This window comes from Epinephelus lanceolatus, chromosome 16 (genome assembly GCF_041903045.1).
Source record: "Epinephelus lanceolatus isolate andai-2023 chromosome 16, ASM4190304v1, whole genome shotgun sequence".
Classification (NCBI taxonomy): Eukaryota; Metazoa; Chordata; class Actinopteri; order Perciformes; family Serranidae; genus Epinephelus; species Epinephelus lanceolatus.
In genome coordinates, this window is record NC_135749.1 from 17,331,155 (window position 1) to 17,355,631 (window position 24,477).

Below are 24,477 nucleotides of genomic sequence, written 5' to 3' on the forward strand. Positions count from 1 at the left end.
GGAAGAGCCTCTCCCCAAAGAAATACGCATATGTTCTGTGAGATAAGTTCTTGTTTTCACATTAATTAAAATGGATGTGATACACAGCATATAGCAAATTAAGCAAAATATAGATCCCTTAAGCACAGTTTAACTTGTTACAATCATAAAGTAATATTTTTCCCACTAGCCTGCATCTCCCCCACACAAAGCTGGGAATGTTCGAAGGCTATTGTGACCCCTCCTGTTTCCTAACTATGACAGGGTAAATCATCTCTCACATGTAATTACATTTCCTAATAACATGTTTCCTACCACATCTGTGTAGCACCTGTCAACAAAAAGGCAATTCAAAGTGCTCTAGACAGAAAGGCATTAAGACAGGGTATAAAAACAATAAAAAGTATTTTGCTTAAATTAGCCTTACCTTTACCAGCTACCATCCTGAAATGAACCATTATTTTGCTTAAATAGGAATATAATCGTATTTTTGTAAATAGATGATTGTTTTTTTGTGTGTTGTATGCTATGGGCCTTTCTCTGTGTCCTTAATAAAGTCATAATAATAATAATAATAATAATAATAACAATAATTACCTTGGCCAAGGAGGTTATGTTTTTGCTGGTGTTTGTCTGTTTGTTTGTCTGCAAAATAACTCAAAAAGTTCTAAATGGATTTTGATGAAATTACGTAAAAAAAGTACGTAAAAAAAATAAGTAGCCTAAGTAAGCAAATAAATAAATAAATAGGTAAGCAAATAAGTAATTAAGTAAGTAGGTAAGTAACTTAATAAATAAATAAGTAAGTAAGTAAGTAAATAAGTAAGTCAGTCAGTAGATAAATTAATAAATAAAAGTTAGCCCAATCGTTACCAGCTACCATCCAAAAATGAACCATTATTTTTGCTTAAATAGTACTTCTAATTTTTGCACTTTAACTACATCCATGCTTGTACTCCTGTTATTTCTTTAAATAAAAATTTGAATGCAGGACTGTAGTGGTTTATATACATTCATATATAATATTACGTTTATTATACCGTTCACATTACATTGTTATGTTCTCATTCACTCCTTGTGTGTTGTGTTGTGGGAAGGGCTTGACAGCTAAGGAGAGACATGTAATGTGAGGAATGTGATGCTTGACTCGGTCACTGGGTGTTGCCTTATCAGGAAGTGACGTCTCCATTGAAGTTATGGGATAATGGGTCGCTTTGGGTTGAAACGGTTGAAACACAGGCAGGCAGACAGAGACTTTAGGGGCGCTCTTCTCTCGCCACCTGTCTCTGTTGCTCGATTCCTCCAGCCTGCAGCAGGTAACATGTACCTTGTTCCAACATCATTGAACACATAATAAATTAACTACTGAACTGTATAATTATTTGCCACCACAGGACTTTTACTTGTGACAGTGCCAATAAATTTGAAATCAGTCCACATGCACATGCACACGCGCGCGCGCTCGAAGATAAGCAGGATCTGTTGGTTTGCTTGGACAGCCCCGAGAGACTGAACTCTGAAGACAACAGTTGCCAAGCTTCACCCACTTTGTCGGTTACCGTACGTCACTGGTGCCAGATTTCGGTGGATACTAACCGTCTAACGGTAAGTTAATAACCTACAGTAGGAAGTTATTGTCTTTACCGTGTTAACACGTGAATTACAGCTATTTTTTTGGGCGACACGTCGAGCACATGCTTGTTAGTTTCGGTTGTTTAAGTTACCTGAAAAGCTTGTCGGTAACGTTTGTCCGTTCCCAGTCGGTTTGATGAATTAACGTCGGTATCTATGGCAGCAGATATAACGTTAGACCACAGTGAAACTTGGTTTAAATGACAGAAAGGTCACTTTAGGTAACGGCTGAGCTGTTTTATGATACTGCAGCGCCACCTGGTGGTAAGTGTAAGCCAGTAGCCACTAACTGATCTGAGTCCATGGCCACACACAGCCCACTTTGATCCCAATAATAACCTATAACTAATTAAACCTCCATAATTGTCCCTTTCTTATAGTGTAAAGAAGAGCAAGCACATTGTGAAAACGTTACAGATGATAAACAGCCTGAGATGTCTTAAGAAAAATAACTGCAGTTTCAACTATATATTCATCCAGTCATTCTGCTTCTCACTGTCATTACACGTGCATTTCCCCATACATTTCCACTCCTGTGTAGTAATGCTGGTGCCAAATTAAAGTGGCAGCTATTGAGGAATGTAGTGTAAGATTTAATCATTAATCATTAATCAGTAAAGTTGATTAAGGTTGAAGTTCACATAATAATGTTTTTATGTATCCATGTATGGCAAAACACTTTTTACACAAGTTTTGTATTCATATATTGAAAACACATACCATACCATGTACTGCCTGGAAGTGTAATAATAGACACACACACACACTCTAAGGTTTTGTATTGCATGAAGGCACAAGGGACCTTATAGAAATAGTCCTCAAGTTCCATATGTTTTTAAAAAATAGTGTGAACCCGAGTTCGAACCTAATGGTGGGAGAGTTTGGGGATTTCCAGGCCGGGGAAAAAAGATTACACCATTAAGACATGCCTGGGCATGTTTGGGCATGTCTGAACAAAGGCAAAAAGGCCTGCCACCAGTAGGTTTGGGCCCTGGTAGGAAGGGCTAAAAGGAAAAGGGTGGAGATTCTCTCAATCTTCACCAGCATAAAAGGGAGAGCTCAGAAAGTGAGTCTTCAGTCTTGCTCCGGAGCCTGACTCATGAGTTTTATGTGTTGAAGCTTGTGAACACATTAAACTCGATTGTGCCGGATTCAATTGGTCTCCAGTGTTTCTCTGAGTACCAGCCAACCGAACCTAAGATACTAAATTAACACAGAGGACGATTTGAAGAAAAGGCGAGGATGAGGTCAGGAGCCATCTGGCCCAATTCCAGGCACCGATTTTCGCTTCGTCAGGAAGCAGGTGAGTTTATCTCCCGCCTTACAGGGGGATAACTTCACATTTTTGTAGCAGTGATTGTTTTTCAGAGCCTGTATTCTGGTCAGGGTGGGAAGCCTCTGAGGTGGCATTTTACATAAAGCAAGGTAGACACTTGGTGTTTCTCAGAGTCAAGGATCCTGCAGAGAAAAGGAAAGAGTCCCTTTTAGCTGTCATTGAATACACATTGGAGCAGGCTAACAAGTGTCCCAGGTGTGCGCCATTAACTCTCTGGGGACTGACAGGGTTCCAGGGTACTGTGATAATTTTGGCACTCTCTAATGTTGTACAGTTTGAACAAATGCAAGCAGTATTTTCAAAGTGACATGACTTTTAGGGAGAATGTATTTCTGAATTATACTTAAAGAAACAAATAGGCAGGCTAAATGAAATGTTTGTGGCACTTAGCCCTCTATCACTGCTGTAAATGATTAATTTAAACACTTTTATGTTTTATCTTAACCACGATATTTTAAAAATCTCATTATTCGGCAGTGGACACATTGGAAAGTGTAAATTATGTCAGTGATTTTTCATGCTTGTATGATAAAAACTCCTGGAGATATTAATCCAAAGAAATGACACATTTAGCTCCACTGGTGCAGCTTCCAGCAAATCGTGCGCAAAGAATTGTGGGTACTTTATACTTGCTGAGGATACACACATGCATCCTTGAAAATTCTCTGAATGATGGACTCTGTCCTTTGTAGAATTTGAAGGATCCTTGACATTGGAACAGTCCTTAGGCGGGGATCGATGATGTAGCATCCTTGAATTTGAGCCATTTCAGAATCCTTCCTGGACTGTGAGAAACACCCACTGTTTAACTTGCTTTTGAACCCTGGCACCTTTTTAATCTCCACAAGTGCATCAGTATTAGGTGTGCAAAGTTATTCAGTGGTCCTGATTTGGCAGGCCAGTTGTTTTTTTTGTGGAATATTTTATTTTCAGTTTAAAAACCGTATAGAACACACACACACAAACATGGCGCCAAATAATCCTGGCTTAATCAGAGGACTAACGGTGCATCGATCTGATATCCTTTTTACAATAAGGTGTTGGTAAAATATCAGTATACATCAAGTAGGGCTGCCCAATCTTCAGAAAGGTGTTGACCCCAAATTTGTGGGTCCAGTGGAAAAGCCAATCCTACAAGTTTTGTCATGACTTCACGAAAGACTTGCCTAAATGTATTGAGCTTTGTACGTGATCAGGTCTTCAAGTTTTCATGCTGTTTTAGAGGGAGACTAAATCAGTTCAGCCATCTGAACACCAAGCACGTTCAAATTAAAATTACTAACAGTAAGCTCCAACTTTAGCTGTATGCAGGTGGAGATTCTACAACTGCAGCATGCAGCCGGCTGAAGCACAAACGGGTATGTCTTTTACTCTCTGCATGTGGACTACCATGCTATGCCATTCCTCTGTGAATATATTTGCCTGATGCCTTCTCTGTTTGTAGGAGTTTCTACCAAAAGCCAGCTGTTTGACTCTCTGAAGGCATATCTGAACAACCCAAACAGACTACAACCTATTATTGGTCTGTAGCAATAAATCCTGCTGTGTGTATATGTTGTGTGTGTCCTGTGTGTATTGAAATAATTTGTCATTTAATGTATGTTCAGGCCTGGGCAGTATACTAGAATGTGTGAAGGCCGGAACCCACAACACAGAGGTATTGTACCTGTGTGAGGTATGTGTGTGTCGACTTAGTAAAGCGGACATGCGGAACCACATTATGGGGAGTCTCCACAGATACAACTACATTGTAAGTAGCACTGTATGAGAAGGCATAATGGCAAGTTTGTGTGCTGCTTTGGGCGGTAGTGTCTTATCTCGTGTTGTTTTGCCTGACAGAAAGCCTGGCACCCGCACTTAGTGTCTGAGTGGAAGGAGAAGACTGACCTTTCTAAGCTGGCCCGGCCACTGATGGAGATGGCCAAGATACTTGAGGGAAAAGAGGGACCAGGGGATGTCCGGGTATGGTATCTTGACCGGGTATGCCGTTGTTTTAGTTGCAGACAGATGCATGTTTTTTGATATAGTCTTTCTGCACCTTTTTATATGAAGTGGTTAGAGGCTGACGACGCTGTATACCAGAAGTTGGCGACACACAGTGAGAATGACGGTCAGTGACTATTCATTTGTTCAGAGCAGTGGTTCTCTGCCTTTCTCCACCCCTTCAATCCCACCATCAGTCTTCTCATTTCCATCGTTTTTCCATATCCATGTCCATTTTTACTCCATATCAGTCTCTTTCTCTTTTTAACACCACAGCGGTAACTCTGATAACTATCTTAAGAGATGGGCAGGGTGAACGTGAGAGCCATTCAGAGACCGTATCTATGCAGCAGCAGCAGCACTATCCCATCCAGTCACAGAGGATTGTATTGCTTTCCCAGAACCCAGACACCCTCAAGACCACGGCAAAGACAAACAAAACTGTAGCTTTCATCAAGTCAGAAAACTGGTTAAAGAACACATCACCTGAACCCTCTGTGCTATCAGACTACGGCAACAGCTTTCTTGATGGCTACGCAGGGACCAAGCCTCTTATTGGTGAGCATTGGTAAAGGTTGATTGGTAACTGATTGCAACAGGTGCTAGAAAGTACAGAAAATGTCAAACTTATTGGACTGCAAGGTACATTCACTGATCAGCCAAAACATTAAAACCACTGACAGGTGACGTGAACAACATTGATCATCTTGTTACAATGCAATATTCTGTTGGGAAACCTTTGGTTCTGACATTCATGCGGATGCCACCTGACACGCTCCACCCACCCAAACACCAGTGCAGACCAGATAGAACGTGTTGGTGCCAGGCACCAAGGAACACCCTCCAGAGGTCCTGTGTTCATGCCTTGACAGGTCAGAGCCAAGTCCAGCCCAAGGAGGACCCACTGTAGATCGGGGCTACCTTTGGTGTACCAGCACGTCCCTCAAATGTTCGATCAGATTGGGATCTGGGGTATTTGGAGGTCCGGACGACACCTTTAGGTCCTTGTCCCATTCCATGGGTCATTTCTGAGCAGTTTTTGTGGTGTGGCATGATGCATTGTCTTGCTGGGGGGCACTGCCATTAACAAGTGCCATTGCCATAAGGGGGTGTACTTGGTCTGCAATGGTGTTCGGATGGGTGGAGCATGTCAGGTAGCATTTACATGAATGCCAGGACCAAAGGTTTCCTCATAGAATATTGCACTGTAACAAGATAATCAATGTTATTCACTTCACCCGCCAGTGGTTTTAATGTTTTGGCTGATCGGTGTAGATTCACAGTGGCTTGTAGGATAAGACATTTCTGCACATATTGATTGTTGGAATTCACTGAAGCTGTCCACCTAATTATTGTTAATTGGACCATAACCAGTTATAAGTACTGCACATCAGTAATTCTAATTTTAACATTTTGGGAAATATGTTTAATCATATTCTTAAACAGAAGATCGATATTGCCTTCATGTCTGTTTGGTAAATACGTATCTTGGCTTAGATTATTTCTTGACTGGGTCTAGAAACATGCCTGAAAACAGTTCCTGGCCAAGCACTAGTAAGCCTATGGCACAAAACCCCAGTAAAATCACAAAGTGGTGGTTTTATACTTCAATTTCTGTATCGATTTAACAAATCAAAGAGAGATAACATGCTATTTACTGAGCTTTGGTTGGTGGATGATATTATCTTTGGATTTGGAGCTGTGCTGCATGTTTCACTGTGTTTCCAGCTGTTGTCTGTAGCTATATATTTATCGTACAGTCCTGACAGTGATGTCGATCATCTCTAATCTGTGGCCATTGCTGTGACTGTTGCTTTAAATGAAGCTGCTTATGCATGTTTGTAACAGGTCTGTTCCGCATGGTTGAATGTAGAAGTGAAGATGGCTACACGCACTGTTTCTTATGTCACTGCTGCCGCATCAGATCCAACAAAATGGACATCATTGATCACCTAACCACATCTTCCCATGTCGTGAACTACTTGGTCAGTTTGTTGTGGATCAGTAATTCAAAAGAAAAAAACACAAGTCATTAACAGTTCACATCCAAAGGCTGTAGAAAACATACCAGGTTTGACTTTTAAGTTTACTGAAAACCTCTGTGTGTAGATGGAAACTTACCCTGAGCAGGTGGAGGTAATGATGGCAGATACTGATGACAGCAATCAGCTTCTCCAATCACTGGCCAAGAGAGTGGAGAGAGAAGAGGGCAGAGGAGAGCCAAAGGTATCATATTTGCTTTGATGTACAGATTATCCTGCCTTGGTTGTGCTAACATAGGTATAAAATGGCTCTTGTGTTCTTTGCCACAAAGATGTAGAGTTCAGCTGTACTCATCTGTCCATCAACATGTACAAACATCTCATGTTCCCAGGTGGTAAACGTACCAGAATCCCTCTGTATCCTAATGACAGGCAAAAGTTACCACTGGTGTAAGTACAGATGCATGCCCATCCACTGTTTCCTTGTTTATAAACCATACACCATTCACCTCTTTAGCTCCTCTCCAGCACCTCTTCAGCTCTCTGCTCTTGACGAATGATTTGTGATGTAAGTATAACATTTAATTAACTTTCTGCTCCCTCACACGATACAAGGTCTCAAGTTTGAAACCTTCAGCTCTTGCTAAGCTTGAAAGGTGGCATGCAGTAACTGTGAATCCAAGGTGACCACAGCCTCTGTTCTCCGCAGGGAAGCCAAGCACAAATATTACTATCTACTGTTGTATTATTTTTGCACCCTTTTATCTCCATTCTTTGTTGTTCTCCTCACACTCCTTTAGTCTTTTTTACGCCTCCACACCAGCGATAGCCATGGCCGGAGGTATTATGTTTTTGGATTGTCCGTCTGTCCATCTGTCTCATCCTTGTGACACAATATCTCAAGCCTTGGGGGAATTTCTTCAAATTTGGCACAAAGATTGAGTTGGACTTGAGGATGATCGGATCAGATTTTGGTGGTCAAGGGTCAGAGGTCAAGGTTGCATCCATCTCATTCCCATAAATGTGATAATTCAAGAACAGCTTGAGGGAATTTTTTCAAAGTTGGCTTAAACTTTCACTTGGACTCAACGATAAACTGGTCGGATTTAGGTGGTCAAAGGTCAAGGTCAGTGTGACTCAACAATGAACTGGTTGGATTTAGGTAGTCATAGGTCAAGGTCAATAAGACTGAACGATGAACTGGTTGGATTTAGGTGGTCATAGGTCAAGGTCAATGTGACTCAATGATGAACTGGTCAGATTTAGGTGGTCATAGGTCAAGGTCAATGAGACTGAACGATGAACTGGTTAGATTTAGGTGGTCATAGGTCAAGGTCAATGTGACTCAATGATGAACTGGTCAGATTTAGGTGGTCATAGGTCAAGGTCAATGAGACTGAACGATGAGCTGGTTAGATTTAGGTGGTCATAGGTCAAGGTCAATGTGACTCAATAATGAACTGGTTGGATTTAGGTGGTCATAGGTCAAGGTCAGTGTGGCTCAATGATGAACTGGTCAGTTTTAGGTGGTTATAGGTCAAGGTCAATGTGACCTTGCATCCGTCTCAATCTTGTGACTGGGATATCTCAAGAACACCTGAAGGGAATTTCTTCAAATAGACACAAACATCTTCTTGGACTGAAAAATAAATTGATTTGAATTTTGTAGTTGAAGGTCAAAGGTCAAGGTCAGTGTGACTTCACAAAAAATGTCATAACCTAAGAATTCATACACATTATGACAAAACTGTACACAAAGGTCTAATAGAATAAAATAATGAAGTGATGACATTTAATTTCCAAAAGGTCAAATGTTCACTGTGACATCATAATGCTAAATTGGTGACACTAATCTTGGGTGCCAACCATGGAACTGTGCTGATTGTATAGATCTTCTGTGCTGTTGGCGTTAAAGGAGCTATATGTAAGAAATCTAAAGCAAATGGTCGTAAAATCCTCCTAATATGTCACAGAGACTAAGGAATAATGTTCATATAACATACTGATCTCACCGACAACAATAGTACAGCCAGAATATTCGCATTTAAAAATTTTTTTACGGTGTGCAAATCATGTTTATGTTTTGAATTCGTGTTTTGGCCTGTTGCGCCACCCACCGCCGTCTACCAGTCATGCAGTCAGTAGAGTCTCAGCATCAGTGAGCTACAGCAGCACAGCAAGCAGCGTTAGCAGTGTCCCAGTACATAGCATGAGCAGCCGGCTTCTCCTCAGCTGTATCCCGGCAGCAGCATTAGCAGCAGAGAAGCCGGACTTGCTCGAACGGTCCGCTGGAAAACCAAAGATCAAGGACGCGGCCCTGCCACGGCAGCCATCCGTGGGCAAACAGATGAGTCTCCAGCGTGCCGCTGTCCAGCAACTTCGAATCTGTAGGGGAGGGGGAGCGGACACGACTCGTGGCAGTATTTTGAATTTGAGTGCAGTAACCGTTTTGGCCACATTCTTACATACAGCGCCTTTAAAATGTGTGTCACGCATCTGTGTTTTCACAGACATGGATGTAAATTATAAGATAAACTTGACTGGTGCGCGGAGGCATACAACCCTGGGGCAATAATTCTAGTTTCATCTTCCACTTCAGTGTTTGCAGTTATGAACGTGCTACTTTTAACTGCTTACTTATTCTTTCACCTGGTGCATGTCTTACTGCAAGGACTCATGTGTATGTATGTGTACTCCCTGTGTTGTTGTTTTCTTTTTTTGTCTAAAAGGTCTAAGGATGCTACATAGTGGTGGATGGACACACGCTAAGAACCAGAAGTGGAAAAAAGCTGTCAAAGGTCTGTGTTTTTGGAAGCAACAGTTCACTTGAAGGGGCCCAAAATTTAAGTCTTTCAGTAATTCTGTAGTTTGTAATTTGTAATTTCCTGTTTTTTAAACCTTTTTGGGTCCAATTTACACTTTTTCTTTAAGGGCCAAGTGTGAACAAGACATTGAATCAAGGCATGCCAGAGAAATGTGCCACGACGTTGTCAAAACGGGCAGAAAGGAGGAAAGCAAAGAGAAAACTGAGGGGAGTGACTAATACTGTATTCAAGGTAAGCCTGCCTCTTACCAAAGGTTCAGTGCTGCTGGAGAGGACCTCCGTGAGCAAGGACAGCCCCTCTGTGACATCTGGATACTCACCTTCACTGGACTTAGATCTCAGTCCCCCGCCAGAGTCCCTGTCAGAGGACTGTGACAGTGAATCATTTGCAGTTAACCAGGCTGTGCACACCTCACAACTTCAGCAAGACATCTATGGTGGACATGAGGACACTTATCAATACATGGAGCCGGAAAGGAACTTCACAGTCACTCAGTATCAAGAGGTGGATGGTTGTTCCAGTGACAACGAATACTTTGAGCAGTCAGAGGACAGAACTGGAACAAAATATCAGATGTGTGGGGACAAGTATTACAACAGACAGCACGGTTCTCAAGAAAGTTCAAGTAAGAGGTTTTACAAAGAGTGGCAAACTGAAGGCTCCCAGACAGAAAACAAGTGGCTGTCATCTGCTGCATCACACGCTGAGAACTGGCCATCTTATAACTCCTCCTACAGACATGAGGCAGGTGGCACTGAGCAGTGGTACAATCCAACTACACAGAGTAAAGTTGCCACAAGAGTGTCAAGAGAGGAGAGACAGAACAAGATAAGCTCACACGCTACTCAACAGTATTACCAACAACAACCCAAAAATCAGTACATGGTACAAGCTCATACAAGCCTTCAGCGAGGCGGTGTGGGTCAGTATGGTTTGTCTGATGAACTGGGTGCTCATGCAGATCCTGCTAGGATCTACATGCATCATCGTGCAGGAGATTCCCTTGGTCACAGTGGCAGTATTGCACCAGAACCAAGAGTGCGGTTTCTTGATAATGAACAGAGACAATTGCAAACATACATGGAGTTCACCACTGGTCCTGTCCAGACAGCTCAACATAGCTATATGACACAATCTACAGCCCATCAAGCCATCCAGTACAGCCATAGTGTGATGTCTAACCCCAATTACAATATTGGACCTAGGACAAACTCTGACCAGCGCTTCCCTCATCCACTAAACAGTGGGGGTGGTGTGTCCCAATCAAATACTTTCATCCCACCTGGGCAAGCTCCAGGTTATGCACCTCACTCTGATCGTAATTTCCGAGCCACTGGTTTTTCAGATTTGAGGACTTCAGGAAGTTCAGGTGGAACAACTCCATTTATGTTTGAATATCCCAAATTTTGATTCTGCATACATTACCACACTTGACCGAGACCAGATTTCTACTGAAGGGACTTGCATGCTCATTTAATGAAATCACACTCAGATGGTGCAGCCCTGGTTCTAATTCTGCCCTGGCATATTTTTTGTTGTTGTTGTTCCTCTAAAATGAACGAGTCGTTTTTTTTTTTTTTTTTTGGTTTTTTATTATCTCAGAATGATGACTCAAGAATGTTGGGGATAATTACATCATTTAAAGTGAAACGTACTGGCATTCGTATATTTCTAGGTGTAACATGTACACTAACCAAGTGAGGATGAGTAACTTGCTCAGTATAAAAGCTTCAAACTTTTTTCCAGTGTTGTATAAGTTGTTTTGGTTCAGAGCAGCAACAAAGAAATAAAAGTTGTCAATCACACTGAAGCTGTGGTTTGTAGCTGTCAGTAATTGATGAACTACTACTAATACTACAAATAGCTACTTTTATTTCCTTTGAGCCAATATGTCAAATATGACTGTATTTATGTACAAGCTGTGCCAAAATAACTCCAAAGAAGAATTCATTTTAGATTGCATTAGCTGTGTGATGGTTGTTATGTTTGTGCTTAAATGGATTTTCTAAACCTTTGAAGAGAAATGTTAATGCGATAAAACAAGATCAAATGTACTGCTTTCCTAATTGTATTACAGTAAAAATGGCTGAGGTTGTTTCTATGATGTTTGGATGACCTCTTTTTGGTTATTTTGTGACCATTAAAGATAGTATATTTATGTTGAATATGTCCATGTGTTATGGAATGCTACTGATATTGACTCTAAGTTTCCAAAAACAAAACTTGGGAAATGATACAAATGATTAATCTCCTTCTCTTTGGAAATATAAGGCTCTGTAACATCAGTATATGTTGTATGTTTACATTGGCAGCTGTTGTAACAATGCAAACATCTAATGCTGTGGTGCATAATAAAGTTTTGTAAACATCTCTTAAGTTTGGCATTGAGGAGGTAGAATCATGACTATTGTGTCCTACTTACATAAACCTATTGACCGTGTTAGTAATTGCTTATAGTAGACTGACAGGAAATGTAGGATGGTTAAGGATTTGCTTTCTTTGATTTGAAATGATTGAATGAAAATTTTAAGATTGAATTTCACATCATGAACGGTGGAGAGGGATGGCTGTAGTAGAGATTTGAGCCGCAGTATATATGTCTTCAAAACCTCAGCTTGAGTCAGATTCAACAAGGAATTTCATCCTCAGACATCAGAAGAAACCACAAACGTACTTTTAGTGACCAGTAAAACAAGAGAGGATGATCTCTTTACAATATAAAGTCAATTCACCATTTGGAAACACAGGAAGGTCAAGAAGAGGTTTCAAGAGAGTAAGACTCTCTAAGACTTCTCAGCGAAACTGAATTAACAAGTAGGATCTAATCTCTGATCCACACATTGAAGTAGATGGGCGCAGCAATGTACCTCCTATGCTGGTTGCCAACCACCGTTAAAACCTCCAAAGAAGAAGATGACCGCTGTGCCACTTGTCAGTATATACAGCTGTATTATGGGGAATATTATCCCCCTGAGACCCGAACTTTTGTTTGGCGTACATTTTTAATTTCTCCTAGCTATTTGGGATCAGTAGGACCTGATAAGTATAAAAACTAAACATTGTCAATGATGATAAAGTCCCAATGTTCTCAAAAAAGACAACAATAAAGTCCCAATGTTTTCCCAATGAGTTCTTCCTGATTAACAGCGTCTTAGCTTGTTACTGTTGCTTAAATTGGTCAGTCTTTTTGTCCTGGATTTTACACTCCTGTAGCAGAAGTGTGAAAAGACTGTAGTTGGGGTGCGTACATTTAGGGAGAGATTATTGTCCCGACACCAGGCCACAAGTTCTGTTGCCTGTCTTCTGTATGTCTCTACCCCATCAGTGATCAGCCCAATGACTGTAGTGTCATCTGCAAATTTTATAATGCTGATATTGGTCTGGGAGGCCACACAATCATACATGAAGAGGGTGTACAGCAGGGGGCTTAGCACACAGCCCTGGGGGGTCCCTGTGCTTATAGTTCTTATTCCTGATGTATGGTTCCCAACTCTGACTGATAGAAAATTCAGCACCCAGGCACAGAGGGAGGGTATCAGTGCGAGGGTGAGGAGCTTTTGAGAGTCTTTGTGGTATGACTGTGTTGAATGCCCAGCTGTAGTTAATAACAGGACTAACTGAAGAAAAGCACAGTATTACATTGGGCAGTCTACTTGGACAGGCATCAAGGAATATAGGTAAGCTACTGTTTAACTGATGAAGAGTGACAGGAATGACAGAGAGAAATTTACTCCTCTTTTTTATTGTTTTGCCCTGTTTGATGGCAATCTGCTGTGCCACGCTCCAGTCCAGTAGGTGGCGGTAAGGCGCCTGAAAGCTGGTTTGCTAACCGCCATTAAAATCAAAGAAGAAGCAGAAGCAGACTGCTGTGGTTGCTTTGCCTGGAGCCGCACCACAACACTACTGAGAGGACGGCTGCAGCGAGTTAACATCAACAACCCCGGTCAGTTTTTACATAGGAGGAGGAAGCGTGTGTCGTCTAATGTGGATGGCTAAAATTTCTGTAGTGATTGGCTAACGCGGCAGACAACACATCTGGGGGACACGTTAAAGCTGCCTCTCCCAGTGTCCAGTCCTCCCTGTGGTCTCGTCAAGATGTCAGCTTTCTCTGAGGCGGCTTTAGAAAAGAAACTGTCCGAGCTCAGCAACTCACAGCAAAGTGTGCAGACGTTGTCGCTGTGGCTCATTCATCATAGAAAACACTCGAGGACCATTGTAAATGTTTGGATCAACGAACTGAAAAAAGGTAAGTTCGTGAAGAGCTAGCTAGTTCCCCACATTAGTCAAAAGTTAGCTGTGGCTAAAGCTAATTATCCAACTATCTCAGCTAACGTTGTTGTTAGCACGGTTACCTGCTAATGCTAACTGTTAGCTAACTCTCGAGCAGGTAGTTTAAAAGGTTTTGACTTACTCGCATTGTTTAACAGTGACATTAAGCTAATTCAAACTATGTTCCTATATAATGTTAGCCTGGTTATGTGTTAGCCATGCTAAGTGTAACGTTAACAGTAAACTGAACTTGCTCATTAGCCCTGGCACACAAGGTAATAGGAGTCTCCCAATAGTTTAGCCAACATAAGGCCGTCATACTACGTGTCACGGCCCTGAAGTGCCACTCAAGTTGACCCTGCTTATTGCGGATTTAAATGGACATAAGTAAAAAGCAACAGCAAACCACAGACATTTAGCAGGAACATTTAGCACACAAAGAGCCAGATAGTTCCCTCTGGAGGAGGTTGCCACATTGACCACACCAAATGAATGCTAATGATGCTCCAAATGCAACCATGTGCAACCAAGCAGCTGTTAGTATGTTTACCACAACATATTTTAGTGGTGACAACATTAATTTTGTGTTTACAGCTTGTTCTAGTACCATTAAATGGCCAACCTATCAGTCAGCACAGTTTGATATGTCAGTGTTTAGTTCACAACTTGTTTCTGCTCCTCCCAAGTGGGAGACCTCAGGAGTGCATTAGGTTTAAAAGGAAACTACGCACATTTTTAAACTTCATACATATGTTTAATTCATAGGTAGTTTTATTCCTGTGGTCTAAGGCAATCCAGGAACACTTTTGTTTTTGCCCCCATATTTTACAGGTTTATGCACACAAAAGACCTCAAATTTTGGTCACAAATTTAGCACACTCTGTCAAAACCTGCAACATTTGTGCCATTGTGTTGTGTGATAAAACTGTACATTTTAGTGTGTTTTTATTGTGACCAGCCCAAAGCACACCTGTGTAGTAATCATGTGTATTAATCAGCATCATGATATGCCACACCTGTCAGATGGATTGATTATCTCGGAAACGGAAAGCTGCAACCAAAATATGAGAGACAAATAAATAAGTATTTGACCTTAAACTTGAACCTGTAAAAATGCGAGCAAAAACAATGGTTTGCGTTTAAATTTTTGTTTAGTGTAATGGTTAACATGAACAACTCAAAGGTGTGATGTCATCAAATATAAAGTCTGGAGCTGCTACACAGGCAGTGAATTGGGAAAGATGCAAACGATGACACTGAGAGCACTCAGGGGAATGTTCTGAGTGTGCGGGTTCATTTCCTGTTTCAGAGCCGAGGACACTACAATGAAATAAAGCTCATTTGGTAAAAGAAAACAAACATCCTGCGGGTCCATCAAATCAGTCTCCCATTAATTGCGGATGTACTGTAGCAGCTTCAGACTATACTTAATGATGTCCCAAGTTTGAGACTTACTTCTCTGGTTTCTGGCTTTGAGGGAGCAGCTCATGTCCACAAATATTTATTTAACTTTTCAAGGCCATGGAAATAACAAACTGGAGTTTTTCGTGTAGTTGGTGTTGCCCTTTAAGTCTACCTGACATCAACATTTTCTCCTTTTCTAGCCCTTTCTCTAGTTATTCCATACTTCAATCATTCTTCTGTTAATAAACACTGAACAACTGAAATAGGTGGGTCACATGGGATAGCAGATGGTCAATCAACATCTCAATGACAGATTCTGATGCGACTGGCCAGTGCCATTCATGCTAGTTAGATATTCCAGCTACATCTATTTGGGGCTGCTGGGATATGCTGCATTTATTCTGGGATGTAAGACAATGTTGGCTAGGCCAGAACTGGTTTCTCAGTAAGATTTTTCTCTTAACTTCTTTCTCACGCTCTCTTCTCTCAAGCACTAGCACAAACACACATCACTTTAATGTGTCCTCTGAAGCCCATAACTGTCAACTGCTGAAACTGAAGGGATACAAGATACACTGAAGTTACAGTCAGTGCAGTGTTTAAAGGCCCAGCGAGCAGATCAGTACCAGAGAAAATAATACAGACTACGTTATTGTGGACTAAAGTTCTTCTATGACTAATACTATGATTTAACACAGAGTCAAATCTTGTAAATACTTAACTCCATCAAGCAATAAAGGCTGCACCATGACAATATTTTATCAAGTTTTTTCCCCCAGAGGGACATTGAACAATTAACACCTGTGATTTGCAGTGTGTTTTTGGCTCATTGTCACCATAATAGACCAATAAAATGTCACGTCACTCTGTTTAAAACAGTCTTACACTAAAAACTGAATGTGTTGAAGATTGTTGTAATGTAAGTAGTGGCCTGTATGCTTCTAACAATATATTTATTTGTATTTATTTTGTATTAATGATAGATCACCAGCCATCAACCACTGTAAGCAAACGTATCCACATCGAATCATAACAATAAAATTTAGTGGGTTCACTAAATTTATTGAGTAGATGCACAAGTACATAATAGAGTTGTTGTGAATATTTTGCGAAGTAGTTGATATGTCATATGGATGTCTCTGTGTAGTGCTGTAGTCGTAGCTAATACTGGCACACTTTTCCTCCAGGAGCTAGTCAACAACCTAATGATATCTCAAGTGGTTGTTGTATTTTGGGAGCTTGTCTGAGGACTGAAAGGAGTGTGCAGTGTTAATAGCAGTGGGGACAGAGATGGCACATTTCTCTGGAGCTTTACGTTCAGCTCAGTGTTGACTGTAACCAGTCCAAAAACAACCATGAGATGTGCACCATTACTTGTATGATGTGTCTGTGTCCATGAAGGTGATGCTGGTGGATAAAACCCTTATGAAAAGACATAAAACAAGCCATGTGGTTAGAGAGATGTAAGAAAGAATTATTTGTGTAATGATGTCCTTAAATGCCCTAACCGTTGATGCTTATGTATATAGCTATAGTGCAGAACAAACTGTGTGACTAAACAGTTGTTATTGGATAGATGTTTGTATTTGTGACTGATAGCTGTGATTTACTGTGTTTGATATATAGAAAAAGGGTAACTTTAATGTTTAACTATCTGGCTTGGTTGGATTTTACATTTACATTTTGTCTTGTAATTAATAACTCAGAAGAAAAATGAAATCAGTTATACAGTTAATAGTTTTATTGCCATACCACTGTGTTGCTCAGCTTGTAGTTCAGTCCTATGGATCATCACCAAATGCTGTGATATGTGTATGTGTATATTTGAATGCATGCAGCTCAAGTGTCACGCAAGCTGACCTTCCTTTACTTGGCCAATGACGTCATTCAGAACAGCAAGAAGAAAGGACCAGAATTCACTCAGGACTTTGCACCGGTCATCGTTGATGCATTCAAACACGTATACAGGTGAGATTTTATATTACAAATCAATAGTGACTAGGGCTGCCACGATTAGTTGACTAATCGATGACTAATCGACTATTAAAATAATCGGTGACTATTTTAGTAGTCGACTAATCGGTTTGAGTCATTTTTCATAGAAAAGTACTATAAAAGTACCCCAAAATACTCTTACTGCAGCTTCTTAAGTTCAGATATTGGCAGCTTTACACACTCTCCCATGACGGTGAACTAAAACCCTTTGGCGTGAGTACGAAACAAGACATTAGATGACGTAATTTTGGGCGAGACAGACCGACATTTTTCAACATTTTAACACATTTTTCGATGAAATGATTAGTCGACTAATCGAAGAAATAATCGACAGATTAGTCGACAATGAAAATAATCGTTAGTGGCAGCCCTAATAGTGACTATGTATCTGTAAATGACACAGGAAATATTTTGAAAAAAAATCTCTGTACAAATATATGAATGACTGGTGCGTCAGAGGAAAATCTCAGGAAAATGCACAGGCGACTTACCTTATGTGAGCGTGTTACGTGTATATTTGTTATTGTTTAGGTAGTGATGTTTTTTGATACACATCTTTGATTTCAAAATTACCAAGACAAGAAATTGTTGTTTTTGCAAGAGTCATTTTGGAAACACTAGAGAATTACAACTTAAAGGTGGAGTCAGGGATTCTGGAGAAAGATTGTCAAAATATTCAACTCAACACCCAAACATCCGTGGCCTTTCCCCCTTTCTGTGCACAAGCACAGCACAAAAGTGTTTTTCTTTGTCAGAAGTGTTGTGGCAGGGTGGGAGGAGCTCTTCATCCCAGTCTCTCCATAAAAAAAAACATTCCTGGTGCTTTTTTTTAATGACTCGCTACGTTTCTGCAAGTAATGCTTCATTAACAGACAGTTGACTAGTTACCAACAAACTGACAAAGCATACAGTGATAAAAGCACAGCACTCATCACATCAGCAACATTCAGTGACCAGCCGATCTGCTCCCTCAATTGGGCTTTTCTCTCTTTGTTATAGTTTCTGACTGACCTATCATATAGCTCAGGATAGACCGTACTGAAACACCGCTAAAACACTCACAAAGCTCACACGAGCTGCACAAAAAACCCAGAACGCTCTGAAAAAAGAAGCTGGGCATGGCACTTTTCCTCTAGGCGGCTGTATGCTCTCTCCTCACCAGGATTAGGAACAATTGGAAAAAAAGAGGCCAGCACTCAGAAAAAAAACGCAATGTCGACACAGGCCCTACAGGTGGAGTCAAGCATTCTGGAGAAAGACTTTTGGTATCTGAACTCAACAACCAAACAAATACATCCATCCCATCAGTTCTCCTTCAGAAGTCCCACTTTACTGTTCTTCTCGCTGTCATTGCCTCTCTCTTTACACATCCATGACCTTTCCCCCGTCCTGTGCATGAGTACAGCACAACAGTGTTGTGTGGCTCAGATTTCTTTCAGTGCAGACACAGGACATACAGCTAGCATACTAGGACATATTTGCTGAAGTGTATTGTCTTGTGTTGTCCTGTCCAGAGATGGTGAGGAGGGCTGTAAGAAACAGCTGGGTCGGGTTTTGTCAATCTGGCAGGAGAGAGCTGTGTACGAGAATAACCTGCTAGATCAGCTCTCACAAGTCCTGTGTAAGTTTACACATCACGAACACTGCTTACAGCAATAAGCTAATGTAGCTACTTATGCTCCAACCTGCAGGTTTAAACCTTGCTAGCTTGGTTTTGTAAGACTTCCCTGCATGGTTTACTATGGTTTTCTGTTTTTGTCTCATAAATCCTAGATGGAGAAAAGAAGGCAAAGAAGCGGTCGTATGAGGAGATCCGACCAGATGTTGAGGACTTTGCTTCACAGAGCTCCCCAGCCGAGCCCCCACAGGTGATTGCCCACACAATCAGTGAAGCCATAAATACAGAGTATTGATGAAATATACTCTTAAACACAATGATACTTTTTACAGTCCATAGAGCTGCATCTGGATTGATTTGTACTGTAATACTTCCTTTCTCTGCAGCCTCTCCAATATTGTTTGTATTCAACACTTAACCTATGATAACTCTTAATTTTACCATTCATTCTCCTTTTAACTTCTCTCCTTCCTTTTCCTGCTTATAATTCTCCTCTGCCTCAGACAGCGGAGTTAATCCGGGCTCTGCAGGAGCTGGAAAATGCAGCCTCTGGTGATTCAGTGCTGCGTCAGCGCATCTCCTCCCTTCCTGCAGAGGTGCAAGACACGTCACTGCTTCACAGGATCACAGGTAGGAGGCAGGACGAAGCATACTTTTGTATACTGTGTGTACACACACACTCGCACGCACAGGTCTGTTTGATAGCTCATTAACATGTGTACTCATTAGCTAATAAAGTGATTAACCCTCTGACATTGTTGGAACTGCCGGCAATCCTGGCCAACATAACTGTCTTTAAGGGGCTGAGGTGCTCTCAATTTTTATGCTATACAATCTAATACATCCATTTGTATCAACCGTGTCATGCTAGTTTGTCAGGAAAGGCTAAATAGAGCTCAAAAGTTATGCAAAACTTTTGTGAGGGGAAAAACTGGCAGGGCCATTTTCACAGGGATTCCTTGACATTTCACTTCAAGATATCTGAATGAAAACAGGTTCTTTGAGTACCCACGAGCCTCACCTTATAGACATGCCCACTTAATGCTAATCCCATGCACTTTTTTTGCATGCGGTGTAAATCTGTTAATTTCACCTTCTCTAAGAATAGTGTATTTGATTATCTCCGTATACTAGAGTCCCCCAAAAGTCTTGTAAATGTATAATTTGGGTAACTGGAAATCTTAAGACTCTTGTGGATTAGTTAAACCAGATTTTATTCATGTGGTATGATGTTAGTCCCTGTAGTTATTTTTTGAAACTTGACCTCATTGTATAAAATGACCTCTTGTGATCACTAGGATAATCACAACCTCATGAAACTGTACAGTCACAAACTCAAGACCTCTGGCACTCAGAGGATGTATGGCTTTCATAAGTATATTGACAATAATGAGGTTTCTGAATAGTTTCTAGAACAGAAGTGCTCGCCTCATACGAAATCACAGCATGGATGTTTCTCAAGCTGTTGGTGTCTTAATGTGGTAATTTAGTGGGATATTCTGCCGTTAAAGGAAAACAAAATTCTGCTCAAAAATTGTTAATTTTTTTGTAAATCTGTGTCGGACTATGAACCAACATCTGCTGCATCAACTTCGGAGACATAATTGAGCGTGTGAATTGCCATCATATACTTCTATCATAATGTTCTAAGCCTCTGTCTCTCTAAACTTGAACAGTTTGAATACGTGCGTAACCTCGACACAGTGTTTCTTATGGATTCATGGATAGAAAAACTTGAGACACAGTGCAGAGCTGCAACTGATTTAATCCTCAGGTTCAGATGATGTATACCGCTTGTAGAGGCTGAGCCAACGCTTTAAGCCACTGACATGCTGCACCTGGGATGACTTAATTGATGCGCTGATTGTTACCGTGTCTGATGAATTAAAGTCTGAGTCAAACTTGCCGGTTGAACACTCCGCCCATTTATTTTCCATCACAAACCTGTCAGTGTCCATTCAACTCGGAACACCTGACCAGGCAAAGAAAAGTTCCTACTATATATAGTGATGACCGCTAATTACCCTGTAACACCTGATACCCAGTACAACATATACAACATACAAAAATAATTCATGCATATTCTTCTTCTACACCACCTCTGTGGCTTCCATTTTATGTTTGAATTGCTGTCTCCCTCTAAAGATCCCCTGCCCCCCTGAGAGAAGACAGAAACGGGTCTCAGAGGGTTGATGTCATGATAGTTCACTGAACCTTTAAAAATGTTACGGTCTTTGTATGAAAGCCATATCCTCAAGACTGAGACAGCATGTCAAGTCATTAAACCACTTTGACACACTGTACATTTGAAGGCTACGGAGCATAGAGGCCCTTCCTTCACTTCAACAAACAAACTGAAGGGCATGAGCAGGGCACTAAAACTGCACAGGTATAAAGGGCTATAATGCCTCCACCTGCCACAGGAAACAATGTTTGATTTGCCTGTGATTATACAGCAGCTATTTATAATACCTGTTTTAATGGATAGCTGAATGACCTTCAGTTGAACCCTCCAGACTTGACATGTTTAAACACTGTGCCTTGCTCTCTGTGTGCTTTATGTGCTTCAGATAAGGAATCAGGGGAGAGGCTTTCTCGGCTGGTGGAGGAGGCGTGCATGTTGCTAGCAGACTACAGTGGCCGCTTGGCAGCAGAGATTGATGATAGGAGGCAGCTCACACACACACTAACGGTCTTCCTGCAAAGCCAGAAGGACGGCCTGACCCAGAACGAGCAGAAACTCGAAGTGCGTAAATCACTTTTTTCCTTTCAATCACTGTACGTCTCGTCTGCCTCACCTCTCTGTCACCATTATTGATTCTTGTTGTTCATCTGTGTTGTGTAGCCGTGTGCTCTGACTTATTTTGAATTAACATTTCTATTCATGTATTTCAGCATGTTGCATACTTCTGCAGACGGTCTGTTGTGTTGCTGTAGATTTCAGTTTGATTGTCAGGCCTGTTAGTGTTACAAGCAGGAAAGATTCTTAATTAGTCACACTCAATACCCAATTTTTCTTTTTAGCCTTTGTCATTTAACTAAAGTTCAATCTTTACTCACTGTAGGAAGTATCCTACAAGGTAAGTATCGACCTAAATACTAGATTACAGATTTTCTTGTTTTCTGATAGCCATCCTTTTTATTTTGTGTTGAAAATAACTGTCCAGCCTTTATCCACAGGATACCAAGAGGATAAAGTATTTCATATATGTATCGTCACACAGTCAAGTCTTTTGCAATAAAAAAATGAAAATAAAAAATAAAACTTGATTTTGTGAGTGCTTTTATTTTGCTGCAACACTTGCAGCTCCTGGTGATTCATGCATTGTACACATTTTCAATATCAAATATGCTCTTTAACAGCAATATTTATTCTTTTTTCATAGTAGTGACATTCAGTAAATGCTAGTTACACATTAAAGGTTAAGTTTAGAGCTCAATTCATTACAAGTCATAGATGTGCTGAAAAAGAGGAAACCTCAGAATGTCATTACAGGTCAAACCAAAACCAAAACTTGGAGGAGACAATCTTTTTTTTTTTTTTTTTGTTTAAAGAAATCTTGGTACAGAGCAGGGTTATCTCTACTTTTTTGTCATGATGTGCTATTAATAGCATCAAATGTAATTTTTCACTTGTGATTCATACTGAACTTGGTGAGGAGACATGCCTACATGAATCAGCTGTTTACCAAACACAGTAAGCACTTGCATGCTGCAAAGCCCGAGCAGAGATGAAACATTTGAGTGACACTACATGTTACCATAAAAAGTGGTGCATATATATGATACATAAATGGCCTGTTCTCTTGCTGACATGACCTCTGGATAATGTGTCAAAGCCATTGTTTCTGTGACATGTTCTTACAGTCTAACGGGCCCTAGGATATGATACAGTAACCTCTGCAGTTTTGTTGGTTGTCTTTACTTTGAGAGTAAGATAAACCCAAATACTATAACCCTCTCTGCTTGGTATAGTCACAAAATCAGTTGGAGGAAGAAGGTTTTTATTTTGAGGATGGAAGTGCAAGTAAATCATGTAGTGAGGTATCCATGAAGCCGGGCCTAGTAGTGATACAGTTCAAATCTCATAAATTTAGTTGTTTGAAAGATTTTAAATGGGTTGCACGCTGAACAGCCAAAAAAGAAATAGTTAAATACAATGAAACAACCTCTTTTTATAAATGTGGTGGTGCTTTCAAATGAGTCTTAATTGTGGGGAACAATACAACATGTTTGATGGAGGTATTTGGCCAGAAATGCAAACTTGTGTCATTAAAGTTAAGGTACTTTAGCTAACACCACATCTTGTGATGCATCATGCAATACAAAGTTAAATTAATGACAAACTTGTTTCCAGTTTTATGCAGTCTACATATTGATTCCGATTCTCCAGTTACATTTTGTCAGTACCCTTTAGGCCAGAAATTACCATTGAGACTGTTAAAAAATTCACGTCACTCATTCAAACTCAAAGATATCTGAGCTCTGATGAACCCTCTCTGCTGTGGACTTTTTCAGGAATACAAGCGCAAACTGGCGAGGGTGACCCAGGTCCGGAAGGAGCTACGTTCTCGTCTGAACAACCTTCCGGGAGGACTCTACAACTCTTCAAACTGATTCAAGTTCCTGACCTTCCTGCTACTGAAACATCTCATGTCTGTTAGATATCTGATCAGTGACATTGCCACGCTCTTCTGTTCTTTATTTTGGAAAGTGTCTGTGTGGTGACCTGTGGTTCTCATCTGTCTTTAACAGATTATTTATCCACATGGCTTTTATTAACAGAAATGTCCTTTTTGTTTTTACTGTCAGTGCGGTCATCTCTTTGTGCTCTGTGTCATCAGCACAGTGAACAAATTAAGATTCATATAACAGACACAGGCCCGTCATGCTTTGGCTCCATTTTAGTTTCACAGCTTTGAAGTGGCATAGGTGATGCTGGTGTGATATTTTTGTATTTATAGTGACTTAAGGTAATACACCAGAAGATATCCCTTTATCATTCATAATAATTTTCAGTGTTTTGGATTGCCGTCATAGAGGGGTGTGTAAGCCATGGGTTAGTGAGTGTACATTTTGAATTTGCATGTAAATATGATGGGAGTCACACCTGTAAGTGCTTATGATTGTGAAATGGTCATTCAGATAAATTACCGAGGTATCTCTGTACCCCGATATCTTCATAGTCACTCAGACCCCCACTATACTGAAATAAGGAGTGAAAGTCCGTTGTCATGTTTACTGTATGCTTCATAGTTTTATCCTTGAGTCTACTGAACGCTGTGCAGATGCCTCACAGAGCTTGATAGGAGCCCCAGTTTGCAAAGCCACACTTAAGCTGTTTGTTTTTGTACATATAAGGGAAATTCTTCCTTGAACCAAATAAACACAAAATGACCTAATCTTTCCAGTCCTGTGTGCAGTGTGTGACATGGTTGATGCATGTGGTAGTCC

General features: G+C 40.7%; 2 protein-coding genes across 7 annotated transcripts; both read left to right on the forward strand.

Annotated features, from left to right (window-relative positions):
* The first annotated feature begins 1,174 nt into the window (after positions 1-1,174).
* LOC117263700 (uncharacterized) lies at positions 1,175-12,113 on the forward strand. Of its 6 annotated transcripts, none has more exons than XM_078175538.1 (12): positions 1,175-1,295; positions 4,249-4,305; positions 4,392-4,469; positions 4,555-4,697; positions 4,787-4,909; positions 5,000-5,057; positions 5,207-5,488; positions 6,779-6,915; positions 7,040-7,156; positions 7,305-7,362; positions 9,642-9,710; positions 9,844-12,113. In XM_078175538.1, the coding sequence occupies exons 1-12, from the start codon at positions 1,184-1,186 to the stop codon at positions 11,145-11,147; spliced, it is 2,538 nt and encodes an 845-aa protein (XP_078031664.1). In that variant the 5' UTR covers positions 1,175-1,183; the 3' UTR covers positions 11,148-12,113. The 6 variants fall into 6 exon arrangements, with proteins under 6 accessions (XP_078031664.1, XP_078031665.1, XP_033493197.2 ...); XM_078175539.1 differs by lacking the exon at positions 1,175-1,295 and adding an exon at positions 1,341-2,914; XM_033637306.2 differs by lacking the exon at positions 1,175-1,295 and adding an exon at positions 1,342-1,584.
* Positions 12,114-13,585: 1,472 nt separating this feature from the next.
* Positions 13,586-24,425, forward strand: LOC117263311 (regulation of nuclear pre-mRNA domain-containing protein 1A-like). Its single transcript, XM_033636567.2, has 7 exons — positions 13,586-13,983; positions 17,249-17,378; positions 18,920-19,026; positions 19,179-19,273; positions 19,527-19,653; positions 21,594-21,769; positions 23,542-24,425. The coding sequence occupies exons 1-7, from the start codon at positions 13,833-13,835 to the stop codon at positions 23,638-23,640; spliced, it is 885 nt and encodes a 294-aa protein (XP_033492458.2). The 5' UTR covers positions 13,586-13,832; the 3' UTR covers positions 23,641-24,425.
* Positions 24,426-24,477: the final 52 nt, after the last annotated feature.

Excerpts from the sequence above, each read along its gene's own strand:
- LOC117263700 (XM_078175538.1), top strand. The coding sequence starts at position 1,184 with ATGGGTCGCTTTGGGTTGAAACGGTTGAAACACAGGCAGGCAGACAGA. Across the intron at positions 4,470-4,554 it reads CAGACTACAACCTATTATTG|GCCTGGGCAGTATACTAGAA; the intron begins GTCTGTAGCAAT and ends ATGTATGTTCAG. Across the intron at positions 7,363-9,641 it reads AGGCAAAAGTTACCACTGGT|GTCTAAGGATGCTACATAGT; the intron begins GTAAGTACAGAT and ends TTTGTCTAAAAG.
- LOC117263311 (XM_033636567.2), top strand. The coding sequence starts at position 13,833 with ATGTCAGCTTTCTCTGAGGCGGCTTTAGAAAAGAAACTGTCCGAGCTC. Across the intron at positions 13,984-17,248 it reads GATCAACGAACTGAAAAAAG|CTCAAGTGTCACGCAAGCTG; the intron begins GTAAGTTCGTGA and ends GAATGCATGCAG. Across the intron at positions 19,274-19,526 it reads CCCCAGCCGAGCCCCCACAG|ACAGCGGAGTTAATCCGGGC; the intron begins GTGATTGCCCAC and ends CCTCTGCCTCAG.